General features: G+C 37.6%; 1 protein-coding gene across 5 annotated transcripts in view; it reads left to right on the top strand.

The window, feature by feature from the left end:
• Positions 1–15,935: 15,935 nt before the first annotated feature.
• Positions 15,936–22,057, top strand: part of mtnr1aa (melatonin receptor 1A a) — a 55,928-nt gene continuing 49,806 nt past the window's right edge. For 2 of the 5 annotated variants that reach the window (XM_079864780.1, XM_079864781.1), the window contains exon 1: positions 15,936–16,390. In XM_079864780.1, the coding sequence (XP_079720906.1) occupies positions 16,207–16,390 (184 nt within the window). In that variant the 5' untranslated portion in view covers positions 15,936–16,206. The remainder of the gene's footprint in view (positions 16,391–22,057) is intronic. The other 3 variants (XM_079864782.1, XM_079864784.1, XM_079864783.1) reach the window with 2 other exon arrangements.

Here is a 22,057-nt window from a genome sequence, read left to right on the forward strand (position 1 = left end):
ACGAAGAACGAGAAGTGTACAGATTTGCATATAAAGAGAAACAGAATCAAAATAAGGGAACAGTTGAGATCAGAGATCGCCACATACCATTTAGGATATCCACATTAGATTCTCTTCATTCAGTCGATATTAGAAACTATTAACACCATTGTTGTTGTAATGCCTTTTTTCTACATCATGCTGTTGTTATTATTTTTCTTCATTAAGCTGTAATATATGTACATTATTTTATCATACTTGTGCAGCTATGATATTTTATGCGATATGAGATGAATACATGAAAGACTTCCAAAGGAAGGGTTGCATTGGTTTGATTCGTTGGGAGCGAACAGGATAGGGTAATATCCTCGTTACATCTCTTAAGGTGATGATACACAGGGCAACTTTTTTAGCAATATTGCTTGGCAATGTTGCCGTCAACGGGCAACCAGATGAGACACAGGGCCCACGACCAATCTAAATTATCCAGATAGAAATGTATTGCACATTTTCAAAGGAAAAGTGCCCAAGCAACAATCGCTCGGCAAGATTGCCCAGCAACATTGCTCAAAAAGTTGCCCTGTGTATCATCACCTTAAAAATCATATCGGTCAGAGTTATTTATATTTTATTATTGCATATTTCAAAAGTGTCATGGTCTCTTTATATGTGTTCTGTTACTGACAGGTCATCATATATTAAAATATGATCTTGTAGCATAATCATATTCAGCCAAAGCAGAGCCTTTGTGAGGTTAAGTAGTTTTTTTTGTAGATGTTAAATATATTTTAAAAGAATTAAGTCACCAGAGCAGGTGTTTGATTGGCTAATCACAGATATACTTCATTGGCTTTGGATACCATATTGGGAACATATATCATAAGAAGATACCACAGTATCTAGAAAAAACAAACAAAAAAACAATCTCATGTGAACATGTACAGTGTACATAGAGCACATACTTATTCTATACAATGTTAAATTTAATCTTATGGAAAATGTAAACTGTTTGTTTTTAAAAAATGATGCCGTTTCATTCCGTTGTGAGATAATTCCATTGATTTCATTGTAATTACCTCTGGCTTAACACACACACACATATATGATTAGAATATTTATATATTCATGAGGCTGCATTACATCTGATTGTGCAACATTCTCACTGAATACACTACTGTTTTTTGTATTTGTCATCTTTTGCATCTTAAATATTGGGAGCTGTATCAGTGAAAAGAGTGACTGACCTCACGAGGAAATCTTACTTAATGTTATGCATATTGTTGCATATTGTTATGTATATGTTGTAGTCATGATCATGGATGCATCTCTCACTTGTGCAGAGCTTGCTACCTGTATGATGATGGAAGGCACACCATTTTTTATTGTAATATGAATTGCTGTCCACGCAACTGTTTTTCTTACGTTTCACACTTGTTTGATTTATGAATATTTTTGGTTATTAAACTGTAAAAGAATGTAATTTTGGCCTGTGTTTGTGCTTTAGTGTGCGGCAGGTCTCCTGGGACAATGGCTCAACGGCCCATTGATTTTAAGTGTGATACAAGTTGCAGAAGAACTAAATTAGACCTGACAGGGAGAGGTGGGCAGCTTCACCATTGGGTCTGATAAACATCTGAGGTCATGCCCTCACGCATCACTCTGTGACTAGAAAAAGAAAAGAGTTAAAGATGGGTCAGTGCCACAGCTGAACTTCAAATTATTCATCCCTCATTCCTCTCGGTGCAGTCATTGTTTTTAAGGTGGACTTAAAGGAATATATTTCACCCAAAAAAATTAAAAAAAAAGATTTAAAAAAAAAAAAAAATTAATTGAAATAAAATAAAATAAAATATAAATATTAGATGAAAAACAGAGAAATGTTGCCATTACTAAATGAATAAAACTAAAACTGAAATAGAAATAAATTAAAGCTAAACAAAAATTTTATATATATATATATATATATATATATATATATATATATATATATATATATATATATATATATATATAATATATTAAAGGTTAAATGCTAAAATAACACTGCTAAGCCAGTATTTTGTGGAACATAAAATAAGGTTTTGTTGTTGTTGTTATAATTGTTGTTTTACATTTAATAAAAATCAGTGAGTTTCAGTTTTGAAACCCACTGACTTAAATTGTATGGCATAAATAGTTAAAACTATAATTTTTTCCCCATAACTTGATGACACAAAACAGAGGACTGTAAATGAATCTTCCACTCTTGTTATTATTATTATTATTATTATTATTATTGGGCAGATCAAACTGGCAGAGAGGAATGGATGAGAAAACCTATAGGGCCTGGTACCTAGTATCATTTATGTTTCAGGCAGCTACAATCAGGCAGGAACGTTATTTTTGATAAATGTAAATCAGATATAGTGACTCATGTTGAGAGTTAAGGGACATCGGCTGAAGCAGTGTAATATCAAGCTGTAATTGTGTTATGTGTCATATTAAAATTTACTTATACACCCAGTTCACTGTCAAATTTATACATCTGAAATTTTACAGCATCTTATACTGCCCCCTAGTGGTCTAGGAACAGGACATAACAGTTTCAAAAATTTCAAAGTGGTAGGCTACTTGAGTGAAAACTCAGTGAAACCATTCACTCCTATACCTAATCCTCAGGCCAAGTCTGATGCAAGCACTACGCAAAACACCATTCTCTACAGTAGACTACAGTTTACAATATTGAATATACATACAAGTCAAGTCGCCTCTATTTATATAGTGCACTATATTGTAGATATATTATATATTACTGCCATATGGACATTACTTTGATACACTTATCTCTGGCTGATAACAGATTACTTCCTAAATTGTAACACTGAAACAAGCATTTTCTGTAAATCTGCTTTGAAACAATATGTATTGTGGAATATGCTGCACAAATAAACTTGAAGTATTTCCTTAGGCATATTTTTTCTCAATTTTTAATACATTTTCTACATAAAGCATTTATATTTTCAAAACAACAACAACAAAAATTCACTCAAAATGTAAAGACTGAAAATAAATGTTACTCATGAAGTCCATTTTCTTTTTTTCTTTTTTTTCTTTTTTTTTTGCCATTTTAAGGCCATTTCAATTTTGCTGAATGTTTTTTTCCGTTTTTATCCGTTTACAACATTTATTTAGAATATATTCTATATATTTTGGTCAGAAGCAGAGTGCTTGTGAGAGCGGATCGTGATCAGCAGAGATACAGACAAGGATGGTAATTCAAGAGGAGGAGAATACAAAGCCTCTACTTCCTGATAAGCTGGAATGAACGGGTCTTTTGGCTGCCTAAAGCTGCTTGCTCCAGTCTTAGCACCCTCAAAAGCATGAGCAGGTGTTTGCTCAACAGTTGGGGTGTACGTCTGGGATTTAAGTACAACGGTGATGCTGCTCCAAAACTTTCAGTTCCTTTCCCAAAATTCATCTTGTGGAAGGCTGTGGTCAGTCCATCAATGGAGGATGATGAGTGTACAGTTAACCTACCATTCTGAACTAAAGCAGCAGTCTGGCCAAATAAAACCTTGTTAGACCACTGTCTAAAGGCAGACTGCTCAGGTAAACCTCATAAACTTCATTGCAGGGCAAATGGCTCCAGCTGTACTTATTACGTAGAAAAATTCTACTATAGTTACTGTACTGCTGCAGGATGTTTCTCTCTCAGAAGATGATATCAAAACTCCAACTCAATAACAGTTGCTGAAACACTCTCTTTCTCTCCTTTCTCCCAAATCAACACTTTGCAACACACACCATCCTTTTCTCTATGATGGACAAAAGTGAAGATTCTGTTTTAGAACGTGTCAACTGCAGATAGCCATTGCTTGTGATATCATAGCCACCACTCCATGTATATACAGTGTTGGGAAGTAGCTAACTAGTTACATGTAATTGAGTTACGCAATTGAATTACAAAATAAATGTAACTGTAATCAGTTGCAGTTACTGAGAAAAATGTGTAATTAAATTACAGCTAGTTATGAAAATGTTAACGATTACAAAGCTAGGTTAAATATTAAAAAGCTAGGATATGTTGAATACAGTAATATTAATTTGTCGCTTTACCTGTTTTTGATGTGCATGGTGCTTCCTGTCATTTAAAGCCCATTTAGTAAAGCGATAATATTCTGATGCTTTTGATTGGTTCTTTAGGCTACAATCTGTTGCCACCATGGCGAGTGATAAAAATGCATACCAGTGCTGTAAATTAGAAAAGTAATCAATATATATATATATATATATATATATATATATATATATATATATATATATATATATATATATATATATATATATATATATATACACTCACCTAAAGGATTATTAGGAACACCATACTAATACTATGTTTGACCCCCTTTCGCCTTCAGAACTGCCTTAATTCTATGTGGCATTGATTCAACAAGGTGCTGAAAGCATTCTTTAGAAATGTTGGCCCATATTGATAGGATAGCATCTTGCAGTTGATGGAGATTTGTGGGATGCACATCCAGGGCACGAAGCTCCCGTTCCACCACATCCCAAAGATGCTCTATTGGGTTGAGATCTGGTGACTGTGGGGGCCATTTTAGTACAGTGAACTCATTGTCATGTTCAAGAAACCAATTTGAAATGATTCAAGCTTTGTGACATGGTGCATTATCCTGCTGGAAGTAGCCATCAGAGGATGGGTACATGGTGGTCATAAAGGAATGGACATGGTCAGAAACAATGCTCAGGTAGGCCATGGCATTTAAACGATGCCCAATTGGCACTAAGGGGCCTAAAGTGTGCCAAGAAAACATCCCCCACACCATTACACCACCACCACCAGCCTGCACAGTGGTAACAAGGCATGATGGATCCATGTTCTCATTCTGTTTACGCCAAATTCTGACTCTACCATCTGAATATCTCAACAGAAATCGAGACTCATCAGACCAGTCAACATTTTTCCAGTCTTCAACTGTCCAATTTTGGTGAGCTCGTGCAAATTGTAGCCTCTTTTTCCTATTTGTAGTGGAGATGAGTGGTACCCGGTGGGGTCTTCTGCTGTTGTAGTCCATCCGCCTCAAGGTTGTGCGTGTTGTGGCTTCACAAATGCTTTGCTGCATACCTCGGTTGTAACGAGTGGTTATTTCAGTCAAAGTTGCTCTCCTTCTCTTTCATTAGCTTTCTTGCTTTTCCTTTGCCTGCCAATGACACCTCAATATCCTGTCAGACCAAAGACAGGTTTCCTGTTTCGAATGCGCATGCGTCGCGTCTGAACGCGTTGTTGTCTTTGGAGCTCGATTGATTTATAATTCTTGATTTCTCTCTAAACTCATTTACAACGAACATTTTCTACTTTTCCTCACCTTATAGTTACAACGCGGACTGTTGAGCAGACGTGTCTCAAGCCTAGTGATCCAACGCTGGATACTCTTATAGGTTACGTCCGTGGATCACAGCTGAACGCGTCTTCTCCGCACTCATTTACAAACAAACATTTTTTTTTTCGCCTATCGTGCGTCTACTCTACACCGTACCACTAAAAAGACGGATTATATCCAAGACTTCAGCCATAAATTAGTATTAATATTGATAGCATCACTGGTAGCGTCGTTGCTAACTTAACGTACTGTCCATCTGTTAAAATGGCGAATATATTAGATGTAAGTAGTCTACCTTTTGGTGCAGGTGAAGACACATTTGAGCTGCACGCGGTGCAGTCTGAGCTGGAAGCTGTTGAGAAACAGATCCACCTTTTAGTGAGACAGGCCGAGCTGATAGACCGGCGTTTGGCTCTTGAAACATCACGCGCGGATGCACACAAATCAGAGATTAACGTTACTAACCCGCTGACTCCGACCTCGTCTACTCCGTGCGTTTCTCAACATCTGCGAGCGTCGAGGTCGCGATCAGCCATGGTCTCGTTCACTCCGGCTCCAACATGCCACCACGAAGCCTGGATATTTCCGCAGCGGAAGACGCGAGTCAGGCCTAGACCAAGAAAACTCTCTCCGACCCTCCCGGTTTTCGAGATATCCACACAAAACCGCTTCTCCCCTCTTCGCGAAACAGAACGCGATGCTGTGATCATTGGCGATTCCATCGTTCGACACGTACACGCTACGTTAAATAAAAGTAAGGTGCATAGTCACTGCTTTCCTGGTGCTCGTGTTTCTGAAATCGCCGCTCGCGTTCCCGAGATTCTGAACGATAACGAGCGCGTCGGAACTGTGGTCTTGCACGCGGGAGTGAACGACATCAGGCTGCGCCAGACGGAAGTTCTGAAGAAAGACTTCAGGAATCTGATCGATACGGTACGCAGCACATCGCCTGATATAACGTTCATTGTGTCAGGACCGCTTCCCTCGTACCGTCTAGGTCTTGAAAAGTTTAGTAGATTATTCGCGCTAAACGAATGGTTAATGTCATGGTGCAATGAGCAGAAACTACTCTTTGTAAATAATTGGAATCTGTTTTGGGAGCGTCCTAGGCTTTACCGTGCTGATGGCTTACACCCAAGCAGATTCGGATCGGATCTTCTGTCAGATAACATCTCCAAAATGTTAAATACCTTTTGACTAGTAACCAAAAGTCCAAATCATAGTCTCTGCTGCACCAATTTAACTGATATAAATAGTGTAGAACATTGCATAGAAACTGTGTCTATTCCTCGTTTAGTGAGATTAAATAATAAATCTACTGCAGGATCTAGAAAAAATCTAATTGTTATTAAACCAGAAAATGTTGCTATTAGTAATCAAAAACAATTTCTAAAGCTAGGTCTTCTAAACATTAGATCACTCACACCTAAGGCAGTTATTGTAAATGAAATAGTCACAGATAATAGCTTCGATGTACTTTGCCTTACTGAAACCTGGCTTAAACCAAATGATTATTTCGGTCTAAATGAGTCTACTCCATCAGGATACTCCTATAAGCACGAGCCCCGTCTGATTGGTCGTGGCGGCGGTGTTGCAACAATCTATAGAGATATTCTCAATGTTACTCAGAAAACGGGCTATAAGTTTATTTCGTTTGAAGTACTTGTACTAAATGTTACGCTCTTAGATGCTAGAAAAACATCCCTATTATCTCTAGCCTTGGCTACCGTATATAGACCGCCTGGGCCTTACGCTGATTTCCTAAAAGAGTTTGCAGATTTTCTCTCAGACCTATTAGTTAATTTTGATAAAGCATTAATTGTTGGAGACTTTAATATCCACGTAGATAATTCAAATGATGCGCTAGGGGCTGCGTTTACAGATTTATTACACTCCTTTGGGGTCAAGCAAAACGTTACCGGACCAACTCATCGTTTTAATCATACACTCGATTTAATTATATCACATGGAACCGATCCAACCGATATAGATATCATTCCACAAAGTGACGATGTCACTGACCATTACATGGTAACTTGCATATTACGTACTCCTGTAATATGTCATGCTGCGCCGCGTTATCGATTAGGCAGAACAATCCTTCCATCTACCATAGATAATTTTTCAAATAGCTTATCTGATCTGTCTCAGCTGCTCAGTGAACCTAAACAAACAGATGAACTTGAGGAATTAACTAGCACTATGAGCACCATTCTCTCTGGATCATTGGATATTGTTGCACCCATTAGATTAAAAAAGGTTAGAGAGAAAACTAAAGCACCATGGTACAACAGTGTTACGCATGTTATCAAGAGAGAAACCCGTAATTTAGAGCGTAAATGGAAAAAAACTAACTTAGAGGTCTTTAGAATCGCATGGAAAGACAGTATGTCACGTTACAAAAAGGCCCTAAAAGAGGCCAGGGCTGAGCATCTCCGCAAACTAATAGAAAACAACCAAAACAATCCTAGGTTCTTATTTAACACTGTGGCTAGACTAACAAATAAACAGATGTCTCCTGAACAAAATATTCCGTTACAGTTTAGTAGTAATGATTTCATGAAGTTCTTCACTGAGAAAATAGAAAACATCAGAACCACAATTGTAAACGTTCAATCCTCAATTGCGTCTTATAATTCAGCCTCAATTATCATCCCGCAAGAACAATTACAGTGCTTTACAACTATAGAACAAAAAGAGTTAAATAAACTTATCACTTCATCTAAAACAACAACATGTTTACTAGATCCTATACCAACTAAACTTTTGAAAGAAGTGTTACCTATAGTGGAGGAGCCTCTCCTCAATATTATTAACTCGTCTTTATCTTTAGGTTATGTTCCAAGAACATTTAAACTGGCAGTTATAAAACCTCTCATTAAGAAACCACAATTAGATCCACATAATCTAGCAAATTATAGACCCATTTCAAATCTACCTTTTATGTCTAAAATACTAGAAAAAGCTGTGTCCGCTCAACTGGGCTCTTTCTTGCAAGAAAATGACATCTATGAAAAGTTTCAGTCTGGATTCAGGCCGCATCATAGCACTGAAACTGCACTTGTTAAAATTACAAATGATTTACTTTTATCTTCTGACCAAGGCTGTATCTCAATACTAGTTTTACTTGATCTTAGTGCTGCGTTCGATACTATAGATCATACAATACTCTTAGATCGACTACAAAATTATACTGGTGTTCAAGGACAAGCACTAAGCTGGTTTAGATCGTATTTATCTGACCGCTACCATTTTGTTTATTTAAATGGAGAAAAATCGATCATAACTCCAGTAAACTATGGAGTGCCGCAGGGATCTGTGTTAGGCCCTCTATTATTCTCAATATATATGCTGCCACTTGGAAATATTATAAGGAAACATGGAATTAGTTTCCATTGTTATGCTGATGACACTCAAATCTATATTTCATCACGGCCAGATGAAAACGCTAAATTATCCAAATTGACAGAGTGTGTTAAAGATATAAAAGATTGGATGACGCGCAATTTTCTTTTATTAAATCCAGACAAGACAGAGGTACTAATCATCGGTTCAAAAAACCACCCACAAAACCTCTTACAATACAACTTTAACATCGTAGGATGTCCTGTTACTTCATCCTCTACAGTAAAAGACCTGGGTGTTATATTAGACTGCAACCTGTCTTTTGAAAATCATATTTCATATGTTACAAGAACAGCCTTTTTCCACCTTAGAAACATTGCTAAGCTACGTAATATGCTATCTGTTTCTGATGCAGAAAAGTTAGTTCATGCATTCATGACCTCGAGACTAGATTACTGTAATGCTTTATTGGCTGGTTGTCCTGCATCCTTAATAAACAAGCTACAGTTAGTCCAAAATGCCGCCGCTAGAGTTCTAACTAGATCAAGAAAATATGATCATATAACACCAATTTTATCATCACTACATTGGCTACCTATAAAGTTCCGTATTAATTACAAGGTATTGCTACTGACTTATAAAGCCCTAAACGGCTTAGCTCCAGTCTATTTAACCGATCTTCTATCGCCCTATAATCCATTGCGCTCTTTAAGGTCAGTAAATTCGAGGCTTTTGGTCATACCTAGGATATCCAGATCCACCAAAGGAGGGAGAGCATTTTCACATTTAGCTCCAAAACTCTGGAATAGCCTTCCTGATACTGTTCGTTGCTCAGACTCGCTCTCCCAGTTTAAAACTAGATTAAAGACGCATCTCTTCAGCCAGGCATTCATATAATACTTTTAATCTTACAGTTAAATCCGACCTCTAGTTCATAAACGCCAGAGGAGAACTGGCCCCCGACTGAGCCCGGGTTCTCCCAAGGTTTTTTTTTTTCTCCATTAGGTCACCTGATGGAGTTTTTCGGTTCCTTGCCACTGTTGCCTTTGGCTTGCTCAGTTGGGGATATTTGGGAATATTTAATTTAATTAATCAATCAACGATACTATTGATCAGCATTACCAAACGTGGACGTTCCACTAGAAACAAACATTGATGTATTGTTTTATTACTGTGAAGCTGCTTTGATACAACCTATGTTGTGAAAAGCGCTATATAAATAAACTTGACTTGACTTGACTTGACTTCTATCAGCTTGAATCAGTCGGCCCATTCTCCTCTGACCTCTAGCATCAACAAGGCATTTTCGCCCACAGGACTGCCGCATACTGGATGTTTTTCCCTTTTCACACCATTCTTTGTAAACCCTAGAAATGGTTGTGCGTGAAAATCCCAGTAACTGAGCATATTGTGAAATACTCAGACCGGCCCGTCTGGCACCAACAACCATGCCACGCTCAAAATTGCTTAAATCACCTTTCTTTCCCATTCTGACATTCAGTTTGGAGTTCAGGAGATTGTCTTGACCAGGACCACACCCCTAAATGCATTGAAGCAACTGCCATGTGATTGATTGATTAGATAATTGCATTAATGAGAAATTGAACAGGTGTTCCTAATAATCCTTTAGGTGAGTGTGTATATATATATATATATACAGTACTGTGCAAAAGTCTTAGGCATGCTAATAGAAAAGCGCATCTGAAGTGTGCCATTTGAGACAGGGCCATTATGTGCACGCAGTGAAAATTACATAAATACGGAGCAGAGAGGACACTGACAACGTGCCAACAGACAGGACAGGACAGAGCAGGTTACTTTTAATATGATCTCAACTTTCAAATTTTGTCTTTTCTGTAAAAAATTGAAACAATAAATACCATTTTGTGGCTCTTTAAGGTGTTGTGACAGATCGCTGTAGCGCCTCAGTTAAAGGTGCTCGTGAACCGATCACTTCTTCCTTCTAGTTCATTTATAGCATCAAATAAACATGAATGAACATCAGAAGGAATGTTGTTTCAACCGTGGAAAGACGTCAACACACAGTGTGTACACAAAGTTCAAGACCACCGACTTCCTGACTACTTTGTCGGACAAAATGGCAGATTCGGCGGATTATGATTGGTCAGATCACCTGTCAATCAAACTCCCGGTGAAGGGTGAATTAGACCCTGTCCCAGATGGCATCCTAAGGCAGAATCCTATCAGACATTTTTTTGCAGTGAGAGGTGCCTTTTTTAAATTGTTTATGCAGCCCGGGTACCTCACATTTTAGCCGCCTGCTACGCCTCGCGTTTTGTAGGAGCGATCTGAGCGCCTGAAGTTGAAAAAAAAAAATCAACTCTGAGCAGAAAAACGGCCAACGTCTTTCGCCTTTTTTTCCATTGTCCAATCGAATGAATGGAGTGGTGGGCCTTCCTTTGTGGTGATGGAAGTTTACAGTTTACGGATCTAAATGCAACACTTTTGTTTTTGTCCCCATTTTTGATGAGCTGAATTCGAAGATCTAAGACTTTTTCTATGTACACAAAAGGCCTATTTATCTCAAATATTGTTCACAAATCTGTCTAAATCTGTGTTAGTGAGCACTTCTCCTTTGCCGAGATAATCCATCCACCTCACAAGTGTGGCATATCAAGATGCTGATTAGACAGCATGATTATTGCACAGGTGTTTCTTAGGCTGCCCACAATAAAAGGCCACTCTAAAATGTGCAGTTTTACTGTATTGGGGGGTGTTTGGGGGCTCCGGGGGTGTCTGAAAACCAATCAGTATCTTGTGCTACCACCATTTGCCTCACGCAGTGCAACACATCTCCTTCACATAGAGTTGATCAGGTTGTTGATTGTGGCCTGTGGAATGTTGGTCCACTCCTCTTCAATGGCTGTGCGAAGTTGCTGGATATTGTCAGGACCTGGAACACGCTGTTGTTTACGCTGATCCAGAGCATCCCAAACATGCTCAATGGGTGACATGTCCAGTGAGTATGCTGGCCATGCAAGAATTGGGATGTTTTCAGCTTCCAGGAATTGTGTACAGATCCTTGCAACATTGGGCCGTGCATTATCATGCTGCAACATGAGGTGATGGTCGTGGGTGAATGGCACAAAAATGGGCCTCAGGATCTCGTCACAGTATCTTTGTGCAATCAAAATGCCATCAATAAAATGCACCTGTGTTCATTGTCCATAATATACGCCTGCCCATACAATAATCTCACCGCCACCATGGGCCACTCGATCCATGCAGATGAGCTTCCCTGAGACGGTTTCCAGCAGCTGTCCAGGTGGCTGGTCTCAGACGATCTTGGAGGTGAAGATGCTGGATGCGGAGGTCCTGGGCTGGTGTGGTTACACGTGGTCTGCGGTTGTGAGGCCGGTTGGATGTACTGCCAAATTCTCTGAAATGCCTTTGGAGACGGCTTGTGGTAGAAAAATTAACATTCAATTCATGGGCAACAACTCTGGTGGACATTCCTGCAGTCAGCATGCCAATTGCACGCTCCCTCAAAACTTGCGACATCTGTGGCATTGTGCTGTGTGATAAAACTGCACATTTTAGAGTGGCCTTTTATTGTGGCCAGCCTAAGGATCACCTGTGCAATAATCATGCTGTCTAATCAGCATCTTGATATGCCACACCTGTGAGGTGGATGGATTATCTCTGCAAAGGAGAAGTGCTCACTAACACAGATTTAGACAGATTTGTGAACAATATTTGAGAGAAATAGGCCTTTTGCGTACATAGAACAAGTCTTAGATCTTTGAGTTCAGCTCATCAAAAATGGGGGCAAAAACAAAAGTGTTTTGCATTTATAATTTTGTTCAGTGTATTTCCTTCAGGTTTGTTCTGTGTGTCTTTGTGCATGTCTATATGAAGAAGCAGTAGCAATAAAGACATTTTTAATATGAAATAAAATATCATATCAGAGCATAGGCTATAGGATAAAATAACCACAGCATAATTTTGGTTTACTTGCACGTCATGTGACCATTAACTGACATCAGAGAGCCATGAAAATGTAAATGTCTTGTTAAATTATTGAAATGTGAACTTAAAATCGCAGGGGGTACTTCAAGTAAATATTTTATGTCTAAGGGGTTTGTTTGGCTGACAAAAAAAAAAAAAAAAAGTTTGAGACCCCTGCTAACCTAAATGTGTACATTTATTTGTCAGACTAATGAAATACTATTTTGCTTAAACACTGCCCATTCAACACAGCTTCCTGATCCATTCTGCACTGACCTGGGACCAGTTGCATAAACATTGCTGCTATGTTAAGACGGCTTTTTAAGAACTAGTCTGACCAAAAAAAACAAACAAAAAAAAACTAGTCTGACCAATTAGCAATTAGTTAGGGCTAATCAGTCCTACAATTCGGATTTAAATTAGACCAATCAACTTTTTTATGTACCTGACTTTAAAAATATATAAATAAATAAAATGACCAATCTTGAAAAAAAAAAAAAAAAGACTTGTAAGTCTAAGCAGTTTCCGTTCTGAGGTGAAGGGGATGTACTGCCATGTGATATACAGCAGAGGGCGTCATTGCATCATAGTTGTCAAAACTTGAAGTGCAGTGAAAAACAGCAGTAGAGAGAAAAGGTTATTTTCTATTTTAGTTTCTTGTCAAAATGTATTTCTGCAAATATCATTCTTTAATCAAATAATCGTTTGTTGTATTGTATAGGCTACAACATATATTCACTATTTCTTTTTTGTCTTGATCTTGTCAGATAACATCTTGGCACTGCGCTAAATGTGTTAGCATTCTTATGCCAGTCATTCACCAGTAGATGGCAAAATGTAGTCAATAATCAGAACTAAATTGGAGGTCAGGTCAACAACAGCAGCTCCTGATAAGGGCACTGGCTCAGATGTTTGCAGACCTTGCACATGTGGATTTGAAGCTCATATTTAACCTGGAGTGAGGCCAAGATCATTTTATTATCTTGTGGTTTTTGAGCATAAGGTATGTCATTATTTATTAATGTGACTCTCATGTGTTCCTTCTGGAGTCTCACACACACGGGCACAAATGGGTGATGATGTCCTGTGGCTGTGACAGGTGGGTGAAGGCTTTTGAGTTCACAGTGCTGCCTTGCTGTCTTCCACATGGTCTGTTTTAGAGATTAAAATAAAACAGACATTCATAGAAACAACATTAGTCATCGAAATATTGCTCTCACAAACAACACTACACACATTCACATTACAGAGAAATAATAACAGAAGCTAATATTCTAGAAAGATTAGCAACATCTTCAGATTTCTACTATCTAACTGTGCCATAAAATCGAATTCTGCATGTTTGGAAATGATTTAATTAAATATTCAAATTTTCATCTCAGTCTCTTCGCTGATACGTTTGGCTCCTTATAAACAATTACACAATTGAGTTTCGTCAATTTTGATTTAATGTTAACTTTTTATATAGAGGATTTCATAAAAATTGTTGCAGGTTAAAAGTGTACATTTGGGGATACAGTCCCCCCAACCCCTAAAAAAAAACAAACTTGTATGACTTTCTTTCTTCTCATTTTCAAACATACAATCTCAAAGTACAATGGGACAGTAATGTTTGAAACAGTAATGCCGTTTCCATGTATTTATCTCTACATGGTTACATTGCCCAACAACATTTCATCTCTCTTTCCCCTCGCCTTTACTTTCCCTGGTCAGGAACGTCTCATGCTCCACATTACAGGATCACACATAGTTTAGCATGAGTCTATTCATTGTAAATGTAAAACTCTTTCACAGTTAAGTCTCCATTTAGACCGCCTGACTGTTGGAGGAGAGACCGTGCGAGTGAGAGACAGTAATTAACTACTTTCACGACTGGAGCCATTAGGAACACGGCGCTGCATTAAAATTGCATCGTAATGGCTGGAGGCAGACAGGCTGCTTGAACAGTGGATACATCCGAGTTCTGCTGGGAGTAGAGTGCTGATGGGACATCACAAGCTCACGTTTTTGAACTAAAGGCGAGGAGACAGCATGTACTCCTTGACACATTTTAAGTTTTTAGGTTGCAGTCACAAAAGGGAATTAGACTGTATGAGTGTCATTATAGAATCCTCTGCCTCTTGCTCTCGCCCTACTAGGGGTGACGCTAGACACTTTTCTTCTAGGACATGAGCCCCAGTAATGTTTTGCTGTACCCCAGTAAAAATTTCCTGACAAATCAGTGTCTGATACTATTACAGTAGATACGTCTGAAAATAGGCTTTCCTATTCATTGAACGTTATCATTTACATAATTTGAATGATCTAAAACTTGAAGGGTGATTGTAACGTAATGTGATGTGAGTTTTTAAAAGCTTAGCTTAAATGAATAATGCTCATAAATGGCTGTTGAGATATATATTGTTTTAAACAGAGTAGAGGCTTGGACCCGGAAACAGTATTCAATATATCACAACTTAAAAATGGGATATACAGATCTAAATGTTTATTTCAAAAGTACAAAGTAAAAGATGTAGCCTACACTTTAAAATACTTCACTATAAGTTATCTTTAAAAGATATTCCTATACAGAAGCAAGATTGGATTATACGGTGATATTTATACTATCCATATTCTGCATGGCAAATTCACAAACTTTTCTATTATAACTTTTGAAAGATTCCTTAGTAAAAAATTAATTAGTAGGCTATTAGTAGACCTACTGTACATTACGTATGTTTTACTTATGACAACTTAAGGTATACTTTAACAAAATGTAAGGTTAATATATATATATATATATATATATATATATATATATATATATATATATATATATATATATACACACACTCACACACTAGCAATGAAAACAAACCACTGTTTTATATGTGGCCAAGCAATGCACTGACTCTAAAACACATCACTGGAGCGCTCAGCCAATCAAATGAGAGGATTAGAAGAACAAATTTTTGTATAATTACGCTGCTTGGGCAATCAAATTATTAGAGGACCGAAACTAACTATTGTATAATTATTATTTTATTGTTTTATATATTATTATTATTTGTAAAACAGGTGTCAATATTATTATTATTATTATTATATTAAGAGAGCTGCCTGGGAGTCTCCATCACGAATACCCTACATTTTTCTGAATGAAAAACGGAATAAAGCTTCTTTTAATGCGGATAAATAATAATGAATCAGGCCATCAGGGGATGAAAGAGGGCTCCTTATAGATGAAATGGTTGAATGAAGCAACATTACCGTTGACGACCACAGGGTGGCAACACACACAACTCTGCAGTTAATCACATGTTCAATGGAGCTTTGAAGTTGCCCGTGGATGTCATGTACCAACATTGTGATGGGTGCACACATAGCCATAAAAGTGCAGACCCCAACACACGGAAGCCCCGACGAGAGAACCGAGGAAAGTTGTCCGGGGCGCACAACCCCACGAAGAGATGAGATCCCACCGGAGAGACGCGCGCCGCCTGAACGGCACGGTTTATTTTGTTGATTGAGAAAAGTTTCATGAAGATATACAATGTTTATAAATGGGAGTTCTCTGAACAGCTCTGCACTGGACCCTAGCGAGCAAGCACTTCACCGGCCACCCTGGGTCACTACTACTCTCGGGTGTTTCCTCATATTCACTATAGTGGTGGATATTTTAGGAAACCTGCTGGTGATTTTCTCCGTCTACAGAAACAAGAAACTAAGGAACGCAGGTGAGTTGCGCGCGCGAGCCAGCACAGGTACATTCACGTTTGACACGCTTGTCACATTTATTTCACATGAACTGCTTAAAAGTGCTGTTTCGAGTCATGGAGACAGAAGAGGATACACCACTGACAGGCAGGATTCAGAAACATGAGCGCGCACTCATCTCTGATATGCGCGCACGTTTCTTTCCATCAAATCAACTCGCCGGTTTTATTCCGAGATATAGCCTACATTTCGTGTTTGCCCTTAACGCTCGCTGATATACTTGATTTTGTTTCAAAAACAACTAAATTGTACTTCAAACTACAAATGTGTGCGTGTTTTTACGCTCGGCTGTTTGCAAACGTGCCATCATGTCGTAAAGGAATACAAGTGCTCACACCTAGACAATGTTTAGCCAATAAAACGTTATGTTTTGGTTGATTTCGCACTAGGCTACATTCCAGTGTTCATGTTACAATGTGATTATAAATACAAATGTGCGACATGTGCTTAATATCTAATTATTGATCAACTTGTAAACACACTTCATTAACAATGTTATGACTTTAAATTGAATATGGACCCTGTAATACATGTTTGGTCGAGTACATCAAATATAAGGCAGTAACTCTAGAGATGCTTCAACCCATTCAGTGTCCATTCCAATGGACGTTATGGTTTTGGATGAATTCTGCCATTAAATTTACATCAATATTAAAATGAATCCTGGATATCAATTCTCAATCTATGAATCATATCATCATAGATTGAGATCTCGATTATAATGGACAGTGGTCTCAATGTAAACAAATGATGGTACTGTGTGCTATTGCAATACAGCTAGAGGGATTTCAGTAATAATCCTACTACACATTTTAAGTCTTCATCAAATCTGAGTGCCTTTCAGACCATGTCTTATATAAAGTTATTATATAGGCCTATTTTATTTTCAAAACAATTTGCCTGTAACAGAAACAGGCCATTTGATCAATTCTTCTTCATGCTTAGTCGAAACTTCTATTTTTCTTTTGTAAGACGCCAAAGTTTGAGGTGGCATGGCACTGTGATAAATAAAAAAAAAAAACTATAGCTGATCAGTGAAAGGTTGCAGGTTTGAACCCCACAGAAGGCGATCCGAGGGCCATCATCATTCTCACTTCATTAAGTGTATACTTGTCTACATAATCGCTGCATTTAGATTTTGTTTTTGATGACCTTTTACCATTCAGAATTGAATACCAGCTATTAGACTGTTTAATATGTTTGTTTTTTAATTCAGTGATTTAAAAAGAAGAAGAAGAAAAAACACACTACAATGATTGTTAATGTATTTTTTTTCTAAATAATGTAGAAGTGAATCCATATGTATTATTATCTGTAAGTTGCTACTACTGGTCAGAACCAATTTCCATTATAATGGACATTAGAATAACTGTTAAAATTTTTTAACTTAAAAAAAAAAAAAAAAAAAAAAAAAATTTATCCAGGTCTGAACGGGTTAAATGAATTATTTTAGGCACTCCATATCTGTGTATCTGTCAGCAGTTGTGCTTCGGGTCTTCCCTCTCTTTTGCTGTGTTATCTTTTGAGATGGTCTGGCTGGATCGTAGGCTATCCGAGTGTTAAACGCTGAACAGAACCTAAAGAGAGGCTTTTTGGCTCTATTAGGGAAAATGAACTCGTTCGTTGGATTTGATTGACATGCTGAGCCGGATATATGGCAGTTTGTTTTGGCATTCATCTAACCACATCAGTATGAAGTGCCATGGGATTGTATTTCTTGGCATGTCAATCATAGAGTGGGAAAATAACACACGGACAGAGACCTGTCCAAAATCGTAATATCAGCAGATAAGTGCTGGGAAACGTGACTCATACAGACTCAGTCGTTAGAATAACATCGGACTCAATTTAATTAAGCTTTGACCCACATTGTGGAAATAATTTTTTTTTCCTTTTTTTTTTTCTCCAAGGCGCTCATTAAATGTGTGTCAGGAGCGCGGATATTTTTGACGTTAGAGAAGTATATGGAAAAAGCTTGACGGATATCCGCGCTCACAAGTAGGCTATGTTGTGCTCGCGTGCCGGTGGGGGGGTTCAGTGTCGAGTTCACGCGCTCCACACTGTCAGTTCCCGTGCGCCTTTGCGCTGACCAACGCTATCACAGAGATTGCACTGCAGCATGTGCGTCTGTACTTCACCAGTGGAACATGTGATTCATACTTTCATTCATTTTGTAACAATTATAATCCCCTATTTCATTTCTAATCCTCAAGAATCAAACGAATCAAATATAGCCTACACGTGCTTACGCATTATAGTCCATATGAATGCTGTCTTTAATCCAAATTCATCCATTTTTATCAACAATACGGCTAATTAATCAAAAAATAATTAATTTAAGTGCTTTATAAAATATTAATCATTTTACATGCAGTGTAAATGTACCTTACATGCCCACTCTGACTTTTCAATTTGCAATTAAATAAATTGACATTATTGTTGTGTTTCCATGTTTTACGGGGATTGTTCTTAAGGATTTTTTATACTGTACAAATTGTATATTCTATCCTCTAACCCTAACCCTACCCCTACCCCTTAACCTACCCATCACAGAAAACTTTCAGCATTTTTACATTTTCCAAAAAAACATCACTTAGTATGATATATAAGCTGTTTTCCTCACGGGCATGTCCCCATAACATATGGTTTACCAGGACCACACACACATGCATTAACATGTAAAGCTTAGATTTAGGTGCAAATCTTAAGCTGATGAGTACTTGTCTTGAACACTTAGTATCCTTGGAAAAATAATGTAATTTGTCAAATAGAGCTTATGTCAGTTTTTATACCTTTTAAAAGGACACTTTTTTTTTTGTTTTTTTTGCTGATTAATCACACAATCAGCACGTTTAAAAATGGCTCTTCCCTCACCTGTTTTCATTCAGTGCTACTTTTATGATGGTGTCACACCTGGATTTTGTCCAGCAGCCCGGAGGCAAACCTAGCAGAGCAGGATAAAACATGGAGAACACTTACTGGACCCCCCCTGGCCACTCTGCACCTTCTGTGCTCGCTTCACATCTGAAGAAATGCACAGAAAACACACATAAGACGAACAATTACCATAAAGTCCCTGTTTGAAATTCAGAATGATCGAAGCAGCCTGGACAAATGGCTGTCCTCTAGTGACAGTGTGTGATGGGGGAGGAGTGCTGTGCCGCTGCCTGTGTGATTGCAGTGCTCACCCATAATCTGGGATGTCTCTCTCTCAAATCATTGTACGTGTAGCGGGCAATCGGAGCCTTGTTTTTAGGTCAGAGGAGGATGTGAGTGGTGTGTGTAGTCACGGAGAGCTCTTACTGTATGCAACCCACAGGCTTTAGCACACAGCTCAGCTTTACAACTTGAGTGGTTTTTATAGTATTTGCACAATTGGTGCTGCTATTCACAAGCACACTTTTACTTCTGTTGGGTGAAGAGAGTTGTGTGCAGTGAAGACACGGAGTGTGGTAGTAGCTGGATGGGGATGATTTGTAAACTTTTTATTTTTTTATTTTTTTTTAACAACAGTTTCAGTGTTCTTAATCCAATGAAAGCAAATACATTTTTTTTTTTGGTCATTTGTCATATACTACATATGCGGCATGGTGTTTGGGGTCAGTAATATTTTTAAAATGTTTTTGAAGGAAGTCTCATGCTCACCAGGACTCTTTTTTTTATCAAAAATACAGTAAAAACTGTAATATTGTAAAATATTATTATATTCATATTAATGTATTTTAAAATATTATTTATTCCTGTTATGGCAAAGCAATTTTCAGCAGCCATTACTCCAGTCTTCAGTGTCACACAACCCTTCAGAAATCATTCTAATATGCCGATTTTCTGCTAAAGGAACATTTGTTATTATAGCTAATATTTTTGTGGAAACCTTGACATTTTTTGAGGATACTTTGGTAATTAGAAAGTTGAAAAGAACAGCATTTATTTGAAATAGTTTTTTTTTGTTGTTGTTAAATGCCTTTACTTCCACTCGATCAATTCCTTATTGAATAAAAGTTATTTCATAAAAAAAAATAAAAAAAATTCACTGTCGGAAATCACCTAATGGATCATTATATATATGAAGACTTCAGCTGCAAAAGCCTCTAAGTCCGTCTAACGTTTTTCTTTAATATTAACATTTTTATCAGGCTCCTATGTATAGGTTTCTACCGACATTTCTGAATGGGCTGAGGCTGGGATTTAGTGAGTTTGAAGTGAGAGTATTTGATGAATGTGTACTATGTACGGAGAGCATTCACTCAATATTATTATCTCATTTTTGACATAGGTGGCTTTTAGAGGCTTTTACATCGGAGGTCTTCATACATATATATTATTATTATTATTATTGTTTTTTGTAGATTGGATAAATGCACTAGCAGCTGTAAGCTTCATTTCTGCTCGGGGTTTTGGCAGTGTTTTCCCTCTGGTCACAAATTATTTTCTGTTTGTTTTGACTGACTCCTGTTTTCCCTTCCGTTTTATGCTCTTTGCTATTTTGTGGCTTTATGCAAACACAACATTGATTCATTCACTTCACTGTTGCTGTTTATTTTGCTGTGGTTGTTTATTATTGTATTATGCGGGTGGGGAGTGATGAGGCCTTTACTGTACTGTAAGTGAATTGTGGGAAGAGTTTGCCATCTCTAATAAGTGTAGCCAAGGAATTAGTGCAGATGATCCCAATGATATCCTTTCTGAAGACTTTCCAAAGTCTAAAAGGAATTCATTCACAGATGTAGTGTTTATAGTTCTCAGTGGATTGAAATGGATTTACAGTGGTAGGTCACAACTGGTCGTGTGCTACTGAGTTTGAGGGAAAGAATCAAAGACCCCAACAGTAGCCTACTTCCGTTTCATTGCGACTTTAAGCTCTGTCCAGTGGAGAAATGTGTGGAACTGGCTTCAAAAAGACAACCTGGGGGATTTGAGATTTGAAAGAGGTTTTTACACTCTACATGGAAAGAAGTACGCTAGGTATTATTGCTTGGTTACTTTACATGTTTGTACTGGTCCTCATACGTTTTTGGACCACACTTAATGAGGAAGGAAATGTTTTGCTTTGAAACACTGTAAGTGTTCAGTTGACTTAAATTTTTTAAAAAAGTGAGGAAACCCATTGCCTTAATTATTAAGTAAATAAACTTCATCCATAATTAAAAAATGATGTGGAATTGACAAGTTCACATAACTTTATACATATACATTTTCTGTTATGCTTTAGGACAATGACAGTATAAAACCAATTATTTTATGTAGGAAACAATTTGTTCTCTATAACATCATACATTTTTTGTAATAAATGTACAGCGGTACAGGGTCCAGGGTCCCTTCATGATGGGGGTTCTCATTGCAATTAAAACGTTTAAAAAACCCTTGATCTAAAGCAGTGCCATGCATTTTTAAGTGAGCTGAATTGTCTAAACCTTAGTATTTTCTAAATATTTATTTTTTAGGGCCACTGTATCAATCTGTCAGTTGTTATTAAAATCCACATTCAATAACATGGATTCTAGGAATCAGAGCTAATGTGTATCCATTAGGCCGTAAAGCTGAACAAGGTAACTGTCCCATCTTGACTCGTTAAGCTTTTACAGGCGTATAACGTGTTTCAAGGGAGAGTTAAAGTAAGAGTGCAC

This window comes from Squalius cephalus (genome assembly GCF_949319135.1).
Source record: "Squalius cephalus genome assembly, chromosome: 2".
Classification (NCBI taxonomy): Eukaryota; Metazoa; Chordata; class Actinopteri; order Cypriniformes; family Leuciscidae; genus Squalius; species Squalius cephalus.